The 19197-nt window shown below is 38.5% G+C and overlaps 1 protein-coding gene across 16 annotated transcripts in view; it reads left to right on the plus strand.

Annotated features, from left to right (window-relative positions):
• Positions 1-19197, plus strand: part of LOC127444939 (muscleblind-like protein 2a) — a 183486-nt gene that overhangs the window by 114822 nt on the left and 49467 nt on the right. For all 16 annotated transcript variants that reach the window (XR_007897891.1, XR_007897892.1, XR_007897894.1 and 13 more), the window contains exon 3: positions 4757-4921. Coding sequence is in view for 12 of the 16 variants with exons in the window: in XM_051704607.1 (XP_051560567.1) it covers positions 4757-4921 (165 nt within the window). In the remaining 4 variants the exon portion in view is untranslated. The remainder of the gene's footprint in view (positions 1-4756; positions 4922-19197) is intronic.

Consider the following 19197-nt stretch of genomic DNA (forward strand, 5'->3'; position numbering starts at 1 on the left):
TCTATCTGGTCATCCTGCTCTAACCTCAGATTGTCTTCATCATGCACTTTTTATTGTGGAGTTAATGTTGGCTCGCTACTAACCCCAGTCAGACTTGAATCAGTCAGTTGGCCTGCTATGGACTCTGTGTCCCCATGTAATACTGGTGCTCTTTTAAATGTTTGCTCATTGACTGATAAAGGCAATATGCTCAGAGATGTTATTATTGACAATAACTTGGACATACTCTTCTTAACTGAAACTTGGCAAACAGCAAATGATTATATGGAACTCAGTCTGATGACACCGGAGGATTACACCTTCCTTGCTAAGCCCCGACTCCAAGGCAAGGGTGGTGGCTTAGCGGTCATCCACCGACATAGTATTAAATCGACTATTATTGATTTTCATGAAACCCTATCATTTGAATATCTCTGTATTAGACTGTTAGGGCATAACCCGTTGCTTGTACTTCTAATCTATAGACCACCTAATAGATACCCAAGCTTTCTTTCTGACCTCAATGAATTGCTTTCTCTAGACTTTGCATCACATAAAATGGTGATAATGTTGGGAGATTTCAATATTCATGTTGACACTAACTCAACTGCTTCTCATGAGTTTATGTCTATACTTGATAGTTTACATTTCAATCAGCATGTACATTTTCCTACTCACTGTCATGGCCATACTTTGGATTTGGTATGTTCCTCTGGGATTAACAATCTTTCTGTGTTTGGAACTTTGGATGTTTTTTCTGATCATAAGCTCATTGAGTGTATTTTCAGCTGTTATCTTTTTAAGTCTTGCAGCAAAAAAAAAAAATCATAATATAAAATCTATCAATCTGTAGTCTTTTTGTAATTTTGTACTCACATCTTCTATAAACCTTTCCTGCCCTGATGAAATTCTTTCTTTATACAATGCAAAAGTTACCTCCATTTTAGATGGCTATGCACCTGTCAAGAGTAGACTGGTTCCTTCCTCTTATTCCTCTCCTTGGTATACTCCTGAATTGCGGGCTATGAAAGCAATGGGGCGACGTCTGGAACGGCTTGTCAAGAAAGCTGGTTTGACTGTTCATTCTGTGGCTCTCTCTGATCATCTTGTCCAATACAATGCTTCTCTTAATACGGCACGGTCAAACTCTTTTTCTTCCATTATCAGTAACTCAAACTGAAAACCTAAAACTCTCTTTTCCATTGCTAAGAAACTTACTCAGTCTCCATCACTGTCTCCACCTGCATAATTTGAGCTATGTGAATCATTTCTCCAGTTTTTAAAAAACAAAACTGACACAATCTGCAGCCACTTTAACCCTTCTGAGGCTACTGAGTATTTAGAATTTTTTCATATCCACCCAGTCACCAGACTTACTACATTTTCTCATACCACCCCATCTTTTGTTGCTGAGTTGATTAATAAATCACACTCTTCAATGTGCCAACTTGACCCTGCACCAACTTCTCTCCTTAAATGTTCTCTTCATGCTATCACTACTCCTATCTCTCACCTGATTAATACATCACTTGCTTCTGGGATTGTTTCATTAGCTTTAAAAATAACTGCTGTCTCCCCTGTGCTCAAGAAACCTGGTGCTGACCCATGTCTATTGGAGAATTATAGGCCTATTTCCAACCTTCCATTTGTGGCAAAGATCCTTGAGAGGGTAGTTGCTTCCTAAATTCAGGAACACCTGAAGTCTAACAATCTTTTCGGGCCCTTTCAGTCAGGTTTTTGCACACTACACAGCATGGAAACAGCTCTATTAAGGGTAGTAAATGACCTTCTCATTACTGCAGACACAGGTTCACTCAACATTCTTCTTCTACTCGATCTTAGCTCAGCTTTTGATGCTGTCTCCCATAAAATCCTTCTTACTCGTCTTTTAGCTATAGGCATCCCTGGCGCTGCTTATCGTTGGGTAGTATCCTATTTACAAGGTAGGCAGCAGTTTGTCTCAATACAGAATTACAAATCATCAATTGTTTCTGTTTTAAGAGGAGTCCCACAAGAGTCAGTGCTGGGCCCCCTTCTTTTTGTAATTTATATCCTTCCATTTGGCAAAATTATAAGGAAATATGGCCTTAGATTCCACTGTAATGTGGATGACACCCAGATTTATGTTAATTATAGTTCATCAGCACCATTCCCACCTCCCTCATTATCTGCATGCCTCCATGATTTAAGATATTGGTTGGATGCTAACTTCTTGAAGCTCAATGCAGAGATGACTGAGATTTTGATAATAGGCCCCAAATCATTGGTATCACACTGTTCAGACCTTACCTTGGATGTTGACGGCACTGCCATTAACCCCTCTCTCACTGTTTATAACCTTGGGGTGATTTTTGATACATCATTTACCTTCGAGGCTCATGTTAATAACATTATAAAGATGTAATTGTTGTTTATGCAATATTGCCCATCTCCGACCAGTAATCAATATGAACAATGCAGAAACACTAGTCCATGCGTTCATCTCCTCTAGATTGGATTATTGTAACTCACTCTTCTATGGTTTACCAACTAAGACCCTAAATCGCCAACAATACATCCAAAATTCTGCAGATAGAGTTCTTACTTCTAGTAAAAAGTCTGCACACATCACTCCCATTCTGCAACAGCTCCATTGGCTACCAATTACATATCGCATTCAATATAAGATATTGTTGATAACTTACAAAGGCTCTTCACACACTTGCTCCTCAGTACATCATTGAGTTGCTTCGCCCTTATATTCCCACTCACACTCTACCGTCTGCTGGTGCAAATTTCCTGTTTGTCCCGCAGTTCAGGTTGTCTTCAATGGGAGGTAGGTAATTTACTGTAGCTCCTCGGCTTTGGAATGCTCTCGCACAACCCCTTCTGGAACTCACCACCTTCTCCTTTAAATTACATCTAAAAACTCATCTCTTCACTCAGAGTTATCTCTCAGCTGCTTGTTAGGAATATATTTTTTTTTTTTTTTTTTTTGGAATATATATGTTATCTGTCCCTTTGTTGTATTTCATGTATTTGCTCTCATGTAAAGCGACTTTGGGTTCAAGAAAGGTGCTATATAAAATAAACGTATTATTATTATTAAGTCTATGGTAACTCAGACAGCCGCTCTGTACATTTGTGGTGAGAAGAATATCATCTCAGAATGCTATTCTGAGATGCTGGTTAGCGCTGTTTTGGCAGCATGAGGGGGACCTACACAATATTAGGTTGGTGGTTTTAATGTTTTGGCTGATCAATGTATATCGGCAAAGACACACAATATAATCGGTATAACAGAATCTCTCCTGGCTGATGCATTTTTACTGTCTCAGTCAATTCTGCCATACCGTCCTTCTCTCGGTCAAAACGCAAAGCTATTAAACGATTAGAAAAAATTTATTTTGTATCCGTGTTGACGTTTGATCAATAAACCATAGTCGACCACATTAATGAATGCAAAAAAAAGGCCAAAAGTCAGATATTTTGGCTTATGCGTTTGTTTGGTGATGCAATGCTCATGTGGAGAGCATAGAGTGCAGTGAGCTGATTCAGCAGTCTTTAACGTTCTGCTGCTTTGAGGTGATTGCGACACTAGGCTTAGTTTCACATTATTTATAGCGCATCATAAGATTGTTCTCTGTTTTAATCTTAGTAGGGGACCTGCTCCCGCTACCTAGACATCTTGCGCTCTTATCCCTGTATTCATAAACCACTGCAAACAAGCAAGCTAACCACGCAAATTCCATTTAATGTCTCCAAAGATATTTTCAAGGGAACTGTGACTTTCTTGAAACAATGCAGATAGTACACTGAAGCTTATATAGGTTACATCTCTGCTTTTTATCTGTTTGATCCACGAATGGGACACAAATTCTGGATTAAATCCACAAAAATGTTCTAAAATGCTTAAGCTTAAAATAAATAAACACACACAAGAAAAAAAAAATATTCAGAAACAACTACTTTATTAACATGCAGCTCTACAGTATATCCCATTATTATTTGTTTATATTTATATATCTTAATTGATATATTTTATAATGAAGAACAATATTAAAAACATATTAAAACTATTAATATTGTAATATAATGAATTTTGATAATTTACAGTAACAGCTGTTGTCGCAAAAGTCTAATGTAATGTATCAGAAGGTTTATTTATTTATTTATTTTACCATTTTAATGTGAACTTTTTGAGCAGACATTGAGGACATTTGTGCCATTTAGAATACATTTTCCAGCAATTAGCCACGTTATTCCATTAAGTGTGATAGTTCTGGTCAAGGTTACCGTAATGATCTCACACCTCCAGTAATCAGCTGATGCCGTAGAGCACATGCAGAGCGCCGCAGCATCTGCAAAGGCAGTGATTCTCTCTCTGTGTCTCTACGTGTCTGCAGTATGTGCAATCACTGCGTTTTTAACCCCTCCTCCATTAATTCTCACATCTCAGTATCAGTTTGGCCTCCGTGTGTTACTGATATCCTGCAGTGAAGCTTCAATGCAAACACATACTTGACCTTGAGCAGAACATGGGTGACTTCTAACTTTGGCCTCCTTAATTAATATTGCAGTATCAGAAGCAGTTCTCTTCACTGACATGACATTGCACGGTCCGTGTAGGTTGGACTGTCATCTGTCAAATAAAATAAATGTGGATTTGCTCTTTGAAGAATTGTATGAGTTCATAATATTGAGATCTTTTTGAATATTGAATATTGATCTTAGCAGCGGTCTTGGAGAAATGATTGAGATATTAATGAGATCTTGTTTGTTTGTTTTCTCACTGTAGGGTCGGTGTACGAGAGAAAACTGTAAGTATCTTCATCCACCAGCACATCTGAAGACACAGCTGGAAATCAATGGACGCAACAACCTGATCCAGCAGAAGACCGCAGCGGCGATGCTGGCGCAACAGATGCAGTTCATGATCCCCGGCACCACCATGCAACCAGTGGTGAGTGTCTTGGACTGGTCTTTTATGTTGTGTTTAGTATTAAATGTGGCTTGGCCCACTATCCTTGCGGTTAACATCCAAATGCAATAAACCAGGGGTCGGCAACCTATGGCACGCGTTCCAGCATTGGCACGCAGAGGGGTAATCACTGGCATGCCAGCAATGGTGAGAGAGAAGTAGACTATTTTATTTATATAAATTCCGCACCTGCATTCCAGTCTATGTCTTGATGTAATCCTCCTCATGATCACACAGTGTGTTTTCATGAGCTGAATGGGAGGCTAAACAAAAAGTTAAAATGTGATGAGACTCACGCTGCGTGTGCAAGCCATTAGCACATCACGAGCCGGCAGCGCTTCATGTTCGGTTAATCACGCAAGTAAACGCGCCCGCTTTGCTCCAGTCAGTCTGCGCGAATGACAGCCTACAGTCCATGTTTAATTTGTTTCTTTTTGCTTTCAGAACAACACCACTATTATCCCTTGAGATTTCCAACCAAGCATACAGGTACATTAAACAATTAAAAGAGAAAACATAAACCCACATTGTGAGATTAAAAAAACACACATGGCAAAATATAAATTATTCAAAATAGAAATTAAACCTGGAAATAAAGTTTTAGGATTTTGCAGATGCGATTCACAGAAAAGGGCTGAATAGTTGATCGGCTTGTGATGTACGAATTGCTTGCACGTGCAGCGTGAGTCTTGTTATACTTTAATAATTTTTCAGCTGATGGAAACACACTGTGTGATCATGCAGAAGGATTACATGAAGATGTAGATTGGAATGCAGGTGCGAAAAACTTAAATACCCTGCTCCTCTCTCACTGTTGCTTGCGTGCTAGTGATTACCCCTCTGTGTCAGCACAGCCATTGACCAGGAAAATAAAAAATGGCACTCCATGTCAAAAAGGTTGCCGACCCCTCCAATTAACAATTGCTCGCTGATTGTTTTTCAGCAAATCAAGTTTGTTTTGTAGAACAGTCGTACTCACTTTTTTGTTGTTGTTGTTGTTTAGTTTGTTCATTTTGCAAGTTAAAATAAATCTAAATGCAAAAATAAGTTGTTGTTTTTTTTCTGCTGGGTCTGTCGGGCCTGTAGTTTTATTGTTAGTAACATGTTTTTATACATGTAAGAAATATAGATCTATGTTTTATTTGTGATTAAACAGTGATAGTTATCAGAAATTGCAGTGCACTGGTTTTCATCTGAAAAAAGTAATGTTTACATGTTTGCCGCATTTTCCGGAATATAAGTCATGTTTTTTTCATCATTTGAAAGGCCCTGTGACTTATAGTCCGAAGCAATTTATATACATAATTTATACATAACTGATGTCGGCTGGTCAGACACACGCACACCGATGAAAACATCAGTCATAAAGACAGTAGAATATTTTAAAGTTGCCAATTCAGAATATTTTGCCTTTACAAAGTACTTATGCAACCAGTTTAAATATTTTGTCCATTATAACATTATTGCTCTAACAAACTCTAGACCGCTGTCAAATGCAACTCCTCACTTGCCTATAAAATGATGTTTCATCACACTAGTAATATGTGTGAATTGTATGAAGTTTACAGTGTATCTCATTTCTTATATTATTTTCACAATTAATCTTTATATATAAACCTGAAAATAAACAGTTCAATTGAAATATATTTGTATAATGCTTTCACAATAAATATTGTTCCAAAGCAGCTTTACTGAGAACAAAGCCTTACAACCCCTTGTGAGCAAGCTAAAGTTGACAGCTAAAGGTTCAATATTTTAATTTTTTCCATCACAAACCCATATGCAGTTTTTTTTTTTTTTTTAAGGCTATAAACTATGGCTGTCAGTAGAAAAAGATAATCACGATTAATCTCATTATTTCCAAACAGTCTTTAGAAAGCATGCAGTATGAAACCATAATAATGTCAAATTCTGTAATGTTTAACTTTTGTTTCTACATTTTTACACTTTTATTTTTTGAGATTTTCCACGGACCCCCTAGCACCCCCTTCTGGACCCCAGTTTGAAAACCCCTGGTTTTACTCACAGACTGAAAGCTGTTTATTTGTGCACAGCATAGAGTTACAGATGTTATAAAGAGATGTGGCTTACTTGTCACGTTTCTTTCATGAACCATAAAAAGAATATGAGAATCTGTTACATGCGATTACTTAGCAAATTCTCCTGTTTGAAACAAGCCCAGAAACACTTCGATGCAATGTGTAGATTCTGAGGTACTGGAATCTTCACGGAGCACGTTTGACATCTGAACTGGTGAAGGGAAGTCGGGCGGCTGCTCCCGGGTCCTAGTGCCTGCCAAATGCACCCTCTGTGCTTTTTTTAATCTCTCAACAACATGATTTTGACCCAGTGCGACTTATAGTCAGGTGCGAGTTTATTTAAAGAAAGTTCTGTGCATTTTATGTATTGTTCAGACGGTCTCTTCCTGTCTATAGGTCTATGGGAGGCCTTCTCGTTAATCTCGATGGAATGTGGCACCTCAATATCTGTGAAAAGCAAGACAAAATAAGAAGAAACACAAAGCATACAAGGCCAGATGCAGCACATAGTCACACAATGTGACAATAAAATCATAAAGAAACTCGAAGTTTCAGCTCAATGGTTATATGAGATCGATATGTTGTATGCAATGGTTACTTTTACAAACTATATAAAAACATGGATAATATTAAAATCATAACTAAAATCTCTCTCTCTCTCATTCAATTAATAATGATTGGATTAACGTAGAATCAAATGGTTATAGAATAGTTGATTAATTATGTATTAATTATAACAGATACGTATTTTTGTGAATAAATGCAATACAATATAAATGCATATCCTCTAGGAGCCCGGCTAAATAAATAATCTCTGTTATTGTATTCCTGGCATGGGGCCAGACCCTCAGTCACCCTCTCAGATGACATACATGTTACTTGCACATTATTGTAAAAGGAAAATAGAAAATGTATTAATATAATAAAAATAAATGAGGATGATAAAAGATGAGATATAACTTGTAAAAGGATATTCGAATATTAACCCCCTTTTTAGACCAGTGTGGGGATCTAAAATCAAACCCTTCATTCCCCCATTTTTGCCTAGATGACTACTCTATAGTGGTCTAGGCAAAATCTCTTAAATAATATTAATTCTAAATACCGCTTCTATGATACAAGCAAACAATACTCGTAAACAAACTGTATCTTCGATCAACATTGGCTTGAAATTAAACAGAGTATAACAGAAACAAAAAAGGAATATCTATTACACAGACTATTTTACTGCTCATTACACATCAGTGAGATAAATTTGAATCAATACAACAAAAACCTGTTACTACAATTTATCAGGACTCATTCTAAAGTCAGTTTGTATAGGTTAGAACATAAAATAGAAAATATGTCAGGTACGGAGTATTTTTCCACTTTTTCACTCTGTTCTTAATATATAGTAGAGTAAAAAAATGTAAAGCCTCAATTACAGTTGTTCCTTCTTTTCATTTTAGAATCTCACAATAATATATTTAAGTTATTCTTCAACAGTGATAACAGTGATTATTTATAATAGAGCCCAACCGATATGGGATTTTTGAGACCGATACCGATTTTAGAGGGGGGAAATTCGCCTATTACCGATATGGTGGCCGATATAGTACATTTTTGAGCTGAAATGAGAACAGACCTTTTCTATGTGGATTGTTTACCGATTTTGCACCGATATGACTATGCAAAGGTACTCAGAAGGCTGATTTCTTAAACAAATATTTTTATCAAAGAATATTTGACATTATTATTATACATTGTCAACAAATTCTAGAAATGAACACTGAGAAAATAAAGAATAAATAAAAACACAATAAATAGCTTACAAACCTCAGTACTGTGTGTTCAGTATCAGTCAGTTGCTGACCATTTAAATAAAGAATAAATAAAAATACAATAAATAGCTAAATAAACATCAGTACTGTTTAGTATGTCAATTGCTGACCATTTAAATAAAGAATAAATAAAAATACAATAAATAGCTAAATAAAAATCAGTACTGTATGTTTAGTATCAGTCAAATGCTGACCATTAAAATAAAGAATAAATAAAAATAAAATAAATAGCTAAATAAAAATCAGTACTGTATGTTTAGTATCAGTCAAATGCTGACCATTAAAATAAAGAATAAATAAAAATAAAATAAGTAGCTAAATAAACATCAGTACTGTTTAGTATCACTCAAATGCTGACCATTAAAATAAAGAATAAATACAAATAAAATAAATAACTAAATAAACATCAGTACTGTATGTTTAGTATCAGTCAATGGCTGACCATTTAAATAAAGAATAAATAAAAATAAAATAAATAGCTAAATAAACATCAGTACTATATGTTTAGTATCAGTCGAATGCTGACCATTAACATAAAGAATAAATACAAATAAAATAAACAGCTAAATAAACATCAGTACTATTTAGTATCAGTCAAATGCTGACCATTAAAATAAAGAATAAATAAAAATAAAATTAATAGCTAAATAAACATCAGTACTGTATGTTTAGTATCAGTCAAATGCTGACCATTAATATAAAGAATAAATAAAAATAAAATAAATAGCTAAATAAACATCAGTACTGGTTAGTATGTCAAATGCTGACCATTAAAATAAAGAATAAATACAAATAAAATAAATAGCTAAATAAGCATCAGTACTGTATGTTTAGTATCAGTCAAATGCTGACCATTAAAATAAAGAATAAATAAAAATAAAATAATAGCTAAATAAACATCAGTCAAGTCAAGTCATTTTTATTTGTATAGCACTTTCACAACACACATCATTTCAAAGCAGCTTTACAGAAGATCAGGCATTAACAGAAGATAAAACTGTAATATATATAATGTCTTAGAGTCATCATTGTGTAGTTTGATAAAATTCAATTTTGAATTTTGTATTTTATAATAAAATAAGTAATTAAATAATAATTGTATTTATAACCCCAGTGAGCAAGCCGAAGGCGACTGTGGCAAGGAACACAAAACTCCATAAGATGTTGGTTAATGGAGAAAAATAACCTTGGGAGAAACCAGACTCACTGTGGGGGCCAGTTCCCCTCTGGCTAACATCATGAATATAATGCTAATATTACTTATGTGTAGTGCAAGTCATGGTTTAAAATGATTAAACTAAGTAAGTGTTAAGTGTCAGTGTTTAAAACAAAGATTTTGTATGAACTGTAAGTTTAATGACTAATGTCTTTGAAGTCCATCCTGGATTAACTGCAGAAGTTCACATAGATGCATTGTCCTTGTTAGTTGGCTGATGAAGGGTTTTGTTGGCAATTAATTGATAGTTTTTTATTCCATTTCAAGAGTGTAGTCCATCATTAGACCGAGGTGATGCAGGCAGAGATCAGTTAGGTGCATCGCGTTCAACCTGGCCGGTAATTTCGGTGAGGTCTATCCTAAATCCAAGGTTCAGGCAATGGCATATGAAATATCCCATGTCTTATGGTTGGAGTTGGCATCAGTTCATCCTCTGAAGTCCATTGTAATAGACTGAAGTGATGTTTGGCTGGCACCGGCTGCTATTAATCATCATCACACAGCGACACGTAGCAGTGGAGTCCAACACGAAGCAGGTATGAAGCTGGATCCAGCCGGTTCTGGTGACCTCAGGATAGGAGTCCCGAGGTTGAGACAGGGAAACAAATAAAATAATATTAGCATAGATGCCATTCAATTTATTGCAGAGTTATAAATCATGATAACTGTTTCTGGTTCTGGCAGACCTAACTAAAACAGCCTAATTGTGAGTTGAAGGATAAATTAGGTGTATGCCTGGCTAAATAGATGAGTCTTTAGTCTAGACTTAAACTGAGTGAGTGTGTCTACATTTCGAACAGTGTTAGGGAGACTATTCCATAGTTTAGGAGCCAAATATGAAAAGGTTCTACCTCCTTTTGTGGATTTTGATATTCTAGGAACTATTAACAGGCCAGAATTTTGCGATCGTAATGAACGTGATGGAATATAGCGTGGTAGAAGTCACTTAAGTACTGCGGAGCTAGACCATTCAAAGCTTTGTACGTAGTTAACAGAATTTTAAAATTAATACGAAATTTAACAGGTAGCCAATGTAACGATGATAAAATGGGGCTAATATGATCATATTTCTTGGTTCTCGTCAGCACTCTGGCTGCTGCATTTTGAACCAATAGAAGTTTATTTATTGATCTTGCTGGACATCCTCCCAGTAATGCATTACAATAATCTAGTCTTGAGGTCATGAACACATTAATTAGTTTTTCGGCATCAGCAACAGAGATCATGTGTCGTAATTTAGCAGTATTTCTTAGGAGGAAGAATGCTGTTCTACAAACATTGGTAATTTGATTTTCAAAGGACAGATTGGTATCAAATATAACACCTAAATTCTTCGCTGTTGAAGACGATGTAATTTTTTACGATGCTTATTTTTAGAGGTTTTTGGTCCAATAATTAGTACCTCTGTTTTGTCGGAATTGAGTAGATGGAGATTTCTGGCCATCCAATCTTTTATTTCATTGATACACTCTGCCAATTTGCAGAATTTTGAAATCTCATCAGATTTTGAAGAAATATATAAAGCTGGGTATCGTCAGCATAACAGTGGAAACTTATTCCATGGGGAAGCATATACAAGGAGAAAAGCAGAGGCCCTAAAACTGATCCCTGTGGCACTCCATACTTTACTTTTGTTTGGTTTGACAATTCCTCATTTACATAGACAAAGTGGTAGTGGTCTGCTAAATAGGACCTAAACCATGCTAATGCAACTCTACAAATGCCAACATAATTCTCTAGCCTATTCAAGAGAATGTTGTGATCTATCGTGTCGAATGCAGCACTAAGATCTAAAAGCACTAGAAGTGAAATGCAGCCGCGATCAGATGATAAGAGCAAGTCATTTGTAACTCTGATAATGCAGTCTCTGTACAGTGATGAGGCCTAAAACCTGACTGAAATTGTTCATATATACTATTTCTCTGTAGAATTGAACATATTTGGGAGGATACTACCTTTTCTAGTATTTTCGACATAAACGGGAGATTTGAAATCGGTCTATAATTAGCCAGTTCTCCAAGATCAAGTTGTGGCTTCTTAATAAGCGGTTTGAAAACTGCCATTTTAAAGTTTCTTGGGACATGTCCTAAGGATAGCGAGGAGTTAATAATATTAAGAAGAGGTTCTGAGATTACAGGGAATACCTCTTTTAAGAGCTTGGTTGGTATTGGATCTAACAAACATGTTGTGGCTTTTGATGTTTTGATAAGTTTTGTTAGCTCTTCATGACCTATGACAGCGAAGGATTGAAGTTGCACGTGAGGAAAATTATGAGACACTGTTTTCTGAGGTACTGTGACAGATGATTGCATAATTCCAATTTTTATTTCTGATTATTTCAATTTTATCAATAAAGAAATTCATGAAGTCATTACTCTTGTGGTGCAACGGAATATCTGGTTCTGTTGAGGCTTTATTCCTAACCAATTTAGCCTCAGTACTGAATAAACACCTAGGATTGTTGTGGTTATTTTCTATGAGTTTGCTCAAATATGCTGACCTGGCAGCTTTTAGTGCCTATCTGTAGCTACAGACACTATCCTTCCTTGCACGCGAAATACCTCTAATTTTGTATTCTTCCACTTGCGCTCCATTTTCCGAGTTGCTCTCTTGAGAGCATGAGTGTGATCATTGTACCATGGTGCAGGGCTTTTTTCTTTAATTTTCTTTAATCGAAGGGGGGCGAGATGACTGTATTTAGTCTATTGGTCTATTAGTATTTATCAGTACTGTTTAGTATGTCAATTGCTGACCATTTAAATAAAGAATAAATAAAAATAAAATAAATAGCTAAATAAACATCAGTACTGTTTAGTATCACTCAAATGCTGACCATTCACATAAAGAATAAACACAAATAAAATAAATAGCTAAATAAACATAAGTACTGTTTGTTTAGTATCAGTCAAATGCTGACTATATTAATACTGCCAGTCAATTAGGGGCAGGATGTAAAACAAAAAGCATTTACACCTGCCGAGTCAAGAGATAAAAGCGGCAGTGGTGTTACACCGTATTCTGCTATACAAGTTCAGGTGAAACTTTCAATGGTGGAAAACCAGACTTTTAAATATTACATTTTATAAATGCAATGACTGGAATTGTTCGGTTGAAGGGGGTACCAGACTGTGAAACCAGAACAAAACAATTTGGTGAATACACGTTTACACATTAGCTTCCACTCAGCTGACAAATAATGAAAGTAGCTGTGTGGTTAGCAAGTTAGCTATGAGCTCATTGTTATGGAGAGTAGAAGATGGACCAGCATTGCGTCTCACCAACTAGGAAACAACGTAGTATGAAATCAACACCCAACAGACACAATCCACCACCGCACCGTGGTCTGTTGAGCTGCAAAAAGATGCTCTGATGTTTACCTTTCACTCTGCCATTTTAATCTCTTATATGAGAAGAGTCAAATTTTTTGCTAGAACAGATGCTTGAACCTTTTATTCTCATCTCTAATTTTTTTATATCCTAATGTTTCAACATCATTTAACAATAAGATCTTTCAGTTATTATTCTCTTATGCTTATCAGCATTTCCTGACAAATTATTCAGTTAAACAGCTGAACCAAAAGTCACAGTGCAGACACTGTATGCCTCTAAACTGATACTTTCATGGATTAATCTCAAAATAGAAATAGTAATAATAGAAAAAGACACTCAATCCTTCTTTGTAGCACCCACTAACCTTTCTTTAAAGTGAGGGTACTCTCTGGAAAATTTGGGGGAGTAACCAATAAAATAGGTAACTCTAACATTGCCATCAAGTTTGTAATATTTACTCTTCAAATCAATAAATCAGCGGTTAGATGCTGGATTTAAATTTAGACCCTCAGAACAATTTAGACATGAGTATTGAATCCATGAATGGCAGCCTGGAAAATCATAAACCCAATTGTTGGTATAAGACTGAAATCACCTTATCCAGAGAGAAATTTGAATTCACATTAGTGAGAGCGGGAGGACCAATCGGATAAAAGCCTGCCTCATTTTCTGTCTTCTTTTTCTCCGGACTTCCTCCTGCAGTATTAGCAGCTTCAATAAATCATATGGCCCAGCCATCTGCAATGATGAGAGACTGGTTCCAGAATTAGTTAGTGAAACAACATATACACAATGATGACAAGAGAAAGGGTAAAACATAGTTATTATCAAAGACACACATAGAATAGGTGCATGGATTTGAAGTTATTAACATGAATAGATGAGGAAGATATGATGTTCAGTTTAATCTTAACGTTTCTCCATGGGTTTCACTTACTACCAATGACCAATTTTTCCTTAGTATTATCAATATTTTTTTTTACAATCAAATACATCAAAGATATTTATTTATTTATTTATTATTTATTTTTTCTCCACAATTTGGAATGCCCAATTCCCAATGCACTCTAAGTCCTCGTGGTGGCGTAATGACTAGCCTCAATCTGGGTGGCGGACGACGAATCTCAGTTGCCTCCACGTCTGAGACCATCAGTCTGCGCATCTTATCATGTGGCTTGTTGAGCACGTTACCGTGGAGACCTAGTGCGTGTGGAGGCTTCACGCTATTCTCCACGGCATCCACGCACAACTCACCACGTGCCCCACCGAGAGCGAGAACCACACATTATAGCGACCATGAGGAGGTTACCCCATGTGACTCTACCCTCCTGAGCAACCAGGCCAATTTGGCTGGAGTCACTCAGCACGCCCTGGATTCGAACTCGTGACTCCAGGGGTGGTAGTCGGCATCAATACTCGCTGAGCTACCCAGGCCCCCGTCAAAGATATTTCTTAAATCTTCAAGTCAGAACTTCTAGCATGAATAACATTTTCCGTTTTATGCAGTTACAAAAGAAGAAAACTTCCATTTTATTATATATCAGAGCATCTGAGCAAAACTGTTTACAATGTTTGCTTAGTTCTGCCTCCTTATTGGAGGTTGGGACTTTATTTTCCAGTTTATCTGGCATGATTGGTCACAGATCAAACCCAAGGAAAAATCATCACAATATTGGCAAGGCTGCCATACATAAAAATCAGAAAACCGTCATGGTTACTTGTGTAACCTCTGTTCCCTGATGGAGGGAACGAGATGTTGTGTCGATGTAGTGACACTAGGGTCGCACTTGGGAGCCCGAGACACCTCTGGTCTTTGATAAAAGACCAGTGAAAATTGGCAAGTGGTATTTGCATGCCACTCCCCCGGACATACGGGTATAAAAGGAGCTGGTATGCAACCACTCATTCAGGTTTTCTGCCGAGGAGCCGATATATGGTCCGGCCATTTCAGCGGGTAGTTCAGCGTTGTGGCAGGAGGGACACAACGTCTCGTTCCTTCCATCAGGGAACGGAGGTTACACAAGTAACCATGTGTTCCCTGTCTGTCACTCACTCGACGTTGTGTCGATGTAGTGACACTAGGGGTCCCTATATGAAACGCCACAATTGGCTGAACTGTGTTACGTGAACTGGCGGTGTGTGCTGGGCAGACTACTGTGTGCCTCATAGCCAGCACACCAGGTCGACACGTAACCTCCCCCAACATAGTCATGAGTGTCGAACGGCTCTTTAGGGACAAGTTGACTACCCAAAAGATAGAGACAGGCTTCCCTTCTCTTTTTCCACTCCCTAAAAAAGAAGGGGGATTATCCGACTGGGCCGCCAGGTCTAGTCGGGGGGTGTCCCTCCCAAGGGGAAGACACCGTGGAGACCACACCTCGCCCAAAGAGAGGGGGGGATATTTAAGTGGAAGAATACGTCACATGGTCTTTCCGACCATATGGAGAGTCTTCAAGGTAGATCCTACCCAACGGGGGAGGAGTTACTACAAACATGGAGACTGGGGCAGAGGGGCTCTGCCCAAGGAAGACGCAGTTTGCCAACAGGGAAACAAACTAGTGGAAGATATATATCGCATGGGGTTAGCCTTACAGGGAACTGCCACATGCGGAGCACCTACCCCAGAACAGGACTCTTAGTTAGCACGTGTACTGGGCCAGCAGCGAGTCTCTCCGAATACTCGACTGCCACAGGGCTCGGAGGAAGTCAACCAGGGAACAAAGTTTGTGAACACTACTAGGAATTAATGGTGCATGTCTTCAGCTCCAAGGGAGGTGGAAGGCGCTATGTGCAAGCGATACACTCGGCCAGCTATCCCGGGCTTATCCGCTTGTGTTGCGTGCCACTACCTGGGACGAAATCGGTTCCACCCGGAGGTTGTAGAACCTTGCAAAGGTGTCAGGTGTTGCCCAGCCCGCTGCTCTGCAAATGTCTGTTAGAGAGGCACCTCTGGCCAGGGCCCAGGAAGCCGCTACACCCCTGGTAGAATGGGCTCGTAGCCCTACCAGGGACGGCATGTCCTGGGCGAGATATGCCATAGTTATGGCGTCAATGAGCCAGTGGGCGATCCTCTGCTTGGAGACAGCACTTCCTTTCCGCTGTGCACCAAAGCAGACAAAGAGCTGCTCAGAGATTCTAAAGCTCTGCGTGCAATCCAAATAGATGCATAAAGCGTGCACCGGACACAGCAACGACAGGGCTGGGTCTGCCTCCTCCTGGGGCAGTTCTTGCAGGTTCACCACCTGGTCCCTAAAAGGGGTGGTGGGAACCTTGGGCACATAGCCCGGTCGGGGTCTCAGGATCATGTGAGAGTATGCTCATCTCGGGACTCGAGTCTGGAGCCAGTGCTGAAGCGGCCTCATATGCATCAACCCGAGCGGGATGGCCACCGTTGAGGACGCCATATGCCCCATGAGCCTCTGAAAAAGTTTCAGCTTGTTCGTAAGGCGCGCCGTCAAGGAGACTGAGTCCAACTCCAATCTGAGAAAAGAGATGCTCTGAACCAGGAGGAGCTTGCTCTTTTCCCAGTTGACCCGAAGCCCTAGTCCGCTGAGGTGTGAGAGCACCAAGTCCCTGTGTGCACACAACATGTCTCGAGAGTGCGCTAGGATTAGCCAGTCATCGAGATAGTTGAGAATGCGAATGACCACCTCCCTTAACGGGGCAAGGGTATCCTCTGCAGTCTTCGTAAAGATGCGAGGAGACAGGGACAGGCCGAAAGGGAGGACTTTGTACTGATACGCCTGACCCTCGAACGCAAATCGCAGGAAGGGTCTGTGTCGAGGAAGGATCGAGACGTGGAAGTACGCATGAAGGGTAGCGCCCAGACACAAAAGACAGCGATCATGACCATCCGAAGTTGAGAGATAACGACCGCAACCAGGAATAACACACAATCGGAAAGGCATCTTTAAAAAGACGTGTCTTTAAAAAGACGTTCTGTGTGTGCCGCTCTTTTAGAGAAATATATACTCTTTTAGAGGGGAAAAGCTCTTTCAGAAAATATACTCTCTAGTTTTTCTGCCGAAGCACCCAGGGGCGTTCTCTGCAGTGCACCAGTGCAGAGGAGGGAGAAGCCGCTGAAATGCGCCATCAGATCCAGCAGAGGTGAATGAACAGTAGTATTCAGCTCAATGAGCATGACCATTCGGCTCCGAAGAGAAAATCTGAATGAGTTGTTGCATATCAGCTACTTTTATACCCGTATGTCCGGGGGAGTGGCATGCAAATACCACTCGCCAATTTTCATTGGCCTTTTATCAAAGACCAGAGGTGTCTCGGGCTCCCAAGAGTGACCCCTAGTGTCACTACATCAACACAACATCGAGTGAGTGACAGATAGGGAACAGGTATTATTAGCACGACTTCAGCAAATTGATCCAAATCATTCTTACATTTGTTAGCCTTTAAATTAAACTGAAAGGCAGATTTCAATGTGTCCATGTTCAACCATTGCCTAAATCCTATATATAAAATAAAAGTAAAAATAAAATGTATTTTATTCTAAACTTTAATCCTCAACTACCTATTTTCTATGCTCGAGGTACCCCTATCTGAATGTAGACATCGAGCAAGCTGTAATGTGTCCAACTTTAAATGCCTGCAGGCAAAATTTGCGTGCACATGCACTACCGTTTTAGTGCATTCAGGTTCCAGATTGTGCTGAGTGACTCCAGCCAGGTTTCCTAAGCAACCAAATTGGCCCGGTTGCTAGGGAGGGTAGAGTCACATGAGGTAACCTCCTCGTGGTTGCAATTAGGGGTTCTCGCACTCAATGGGGCGCGTGGTAAGTTGTGCGTGGATCGCGGAGAATAGCATGAGCCTCCCATGCTCTGAGTCTCCGTGGTGTCATGCACAGCCAGCCACGTGATAAGATGCGTAGATTGACTGTCTCAGAATCGGAGGCAACTGAGACTTGTCCTCCGCCACCCAGATTGAGGTGAGTCACTACGCCTCCATGAGGACCTACTAAGTAGTGGGAATTGGGCATTCCAAATTGGGAGAAAAGGGGATAAAAAAAAAAATAGATTAAAAAAAAAAAAAATTGAATATAATAAAAATAAATGAGGATGATAAAAGATGAGATATAACTTGTAAGAGTAAAAGGATATTCGAATATTAACCCCTTCACTCCCCAATTTTTAGACCGGTGTGGGGATCTAAAATCAAACCCTTCACATGAATAGGTATTTCTATAACTTGTAGAGGCAATTTTATGTCCCAAGCATTGATTTTTATTCAAACGAATAGATTTAAACTTTTCCCCCCTTTTTTTCCCCCCTTTTTTTTTTGTTATATGAAGGTCTCATTAAAACTGACCTTGTACCAGGCCTTCATTATTTATTTTTAGTACTTTTCAAATGCCTTTTATGTACAGGTATAAAGAAGATTTTACTGTTTTAGCCTTTTCCCAGACTTTCAATATTAAACTATGCACATTAATACATGTTTAAAATTGTAATAATCTAAACTAAAAGTGAAATAAACAAATAATTTACTGTGAAAATGATTTCGATATATTTGTAAAAAAAATGGAAAGTCATGTCATTTCCGCTATATCAAACAATTTTGCCCCTAATAATTGAAAAAAGTTAGTGTACTTGTCAACTAAGTGGATAAAAGTGTGAGTGACTACGTGTACATGAACACCAGAAAGCCGTTTATTGTGAGAGAGCTGTGTTCGCGGCTTTTTATTTGTTTTTGTATACATGCATGACAACGTATTTTTCTTGCGACGCTTGTGTAAATAACAAACACGGGATCCGAGGAAGACTTCGCTATTTTATTTTCTATTTCTTCGCTTTATTTCCAGATATTCCAGAATTGTTGCTGTGTTTGTTTTCTTAACTT

Source organism: Myxocyprinus asiaticus, chromosome 8 (genome assembly GCF_019703515.2).
Source record: "Myxocyprinus asiaticus isolate MX2 ecotype Aquarium Trade chromosome 8, UBuf_Myxa_2, whole genome shotgun sequence".
NCBI lineage: Eukaryota > Metazoa > Chordata > Actinopteri > Cypriniformes > Catostomidae > Myxocyprinus > Myxocyprinus asiaticus.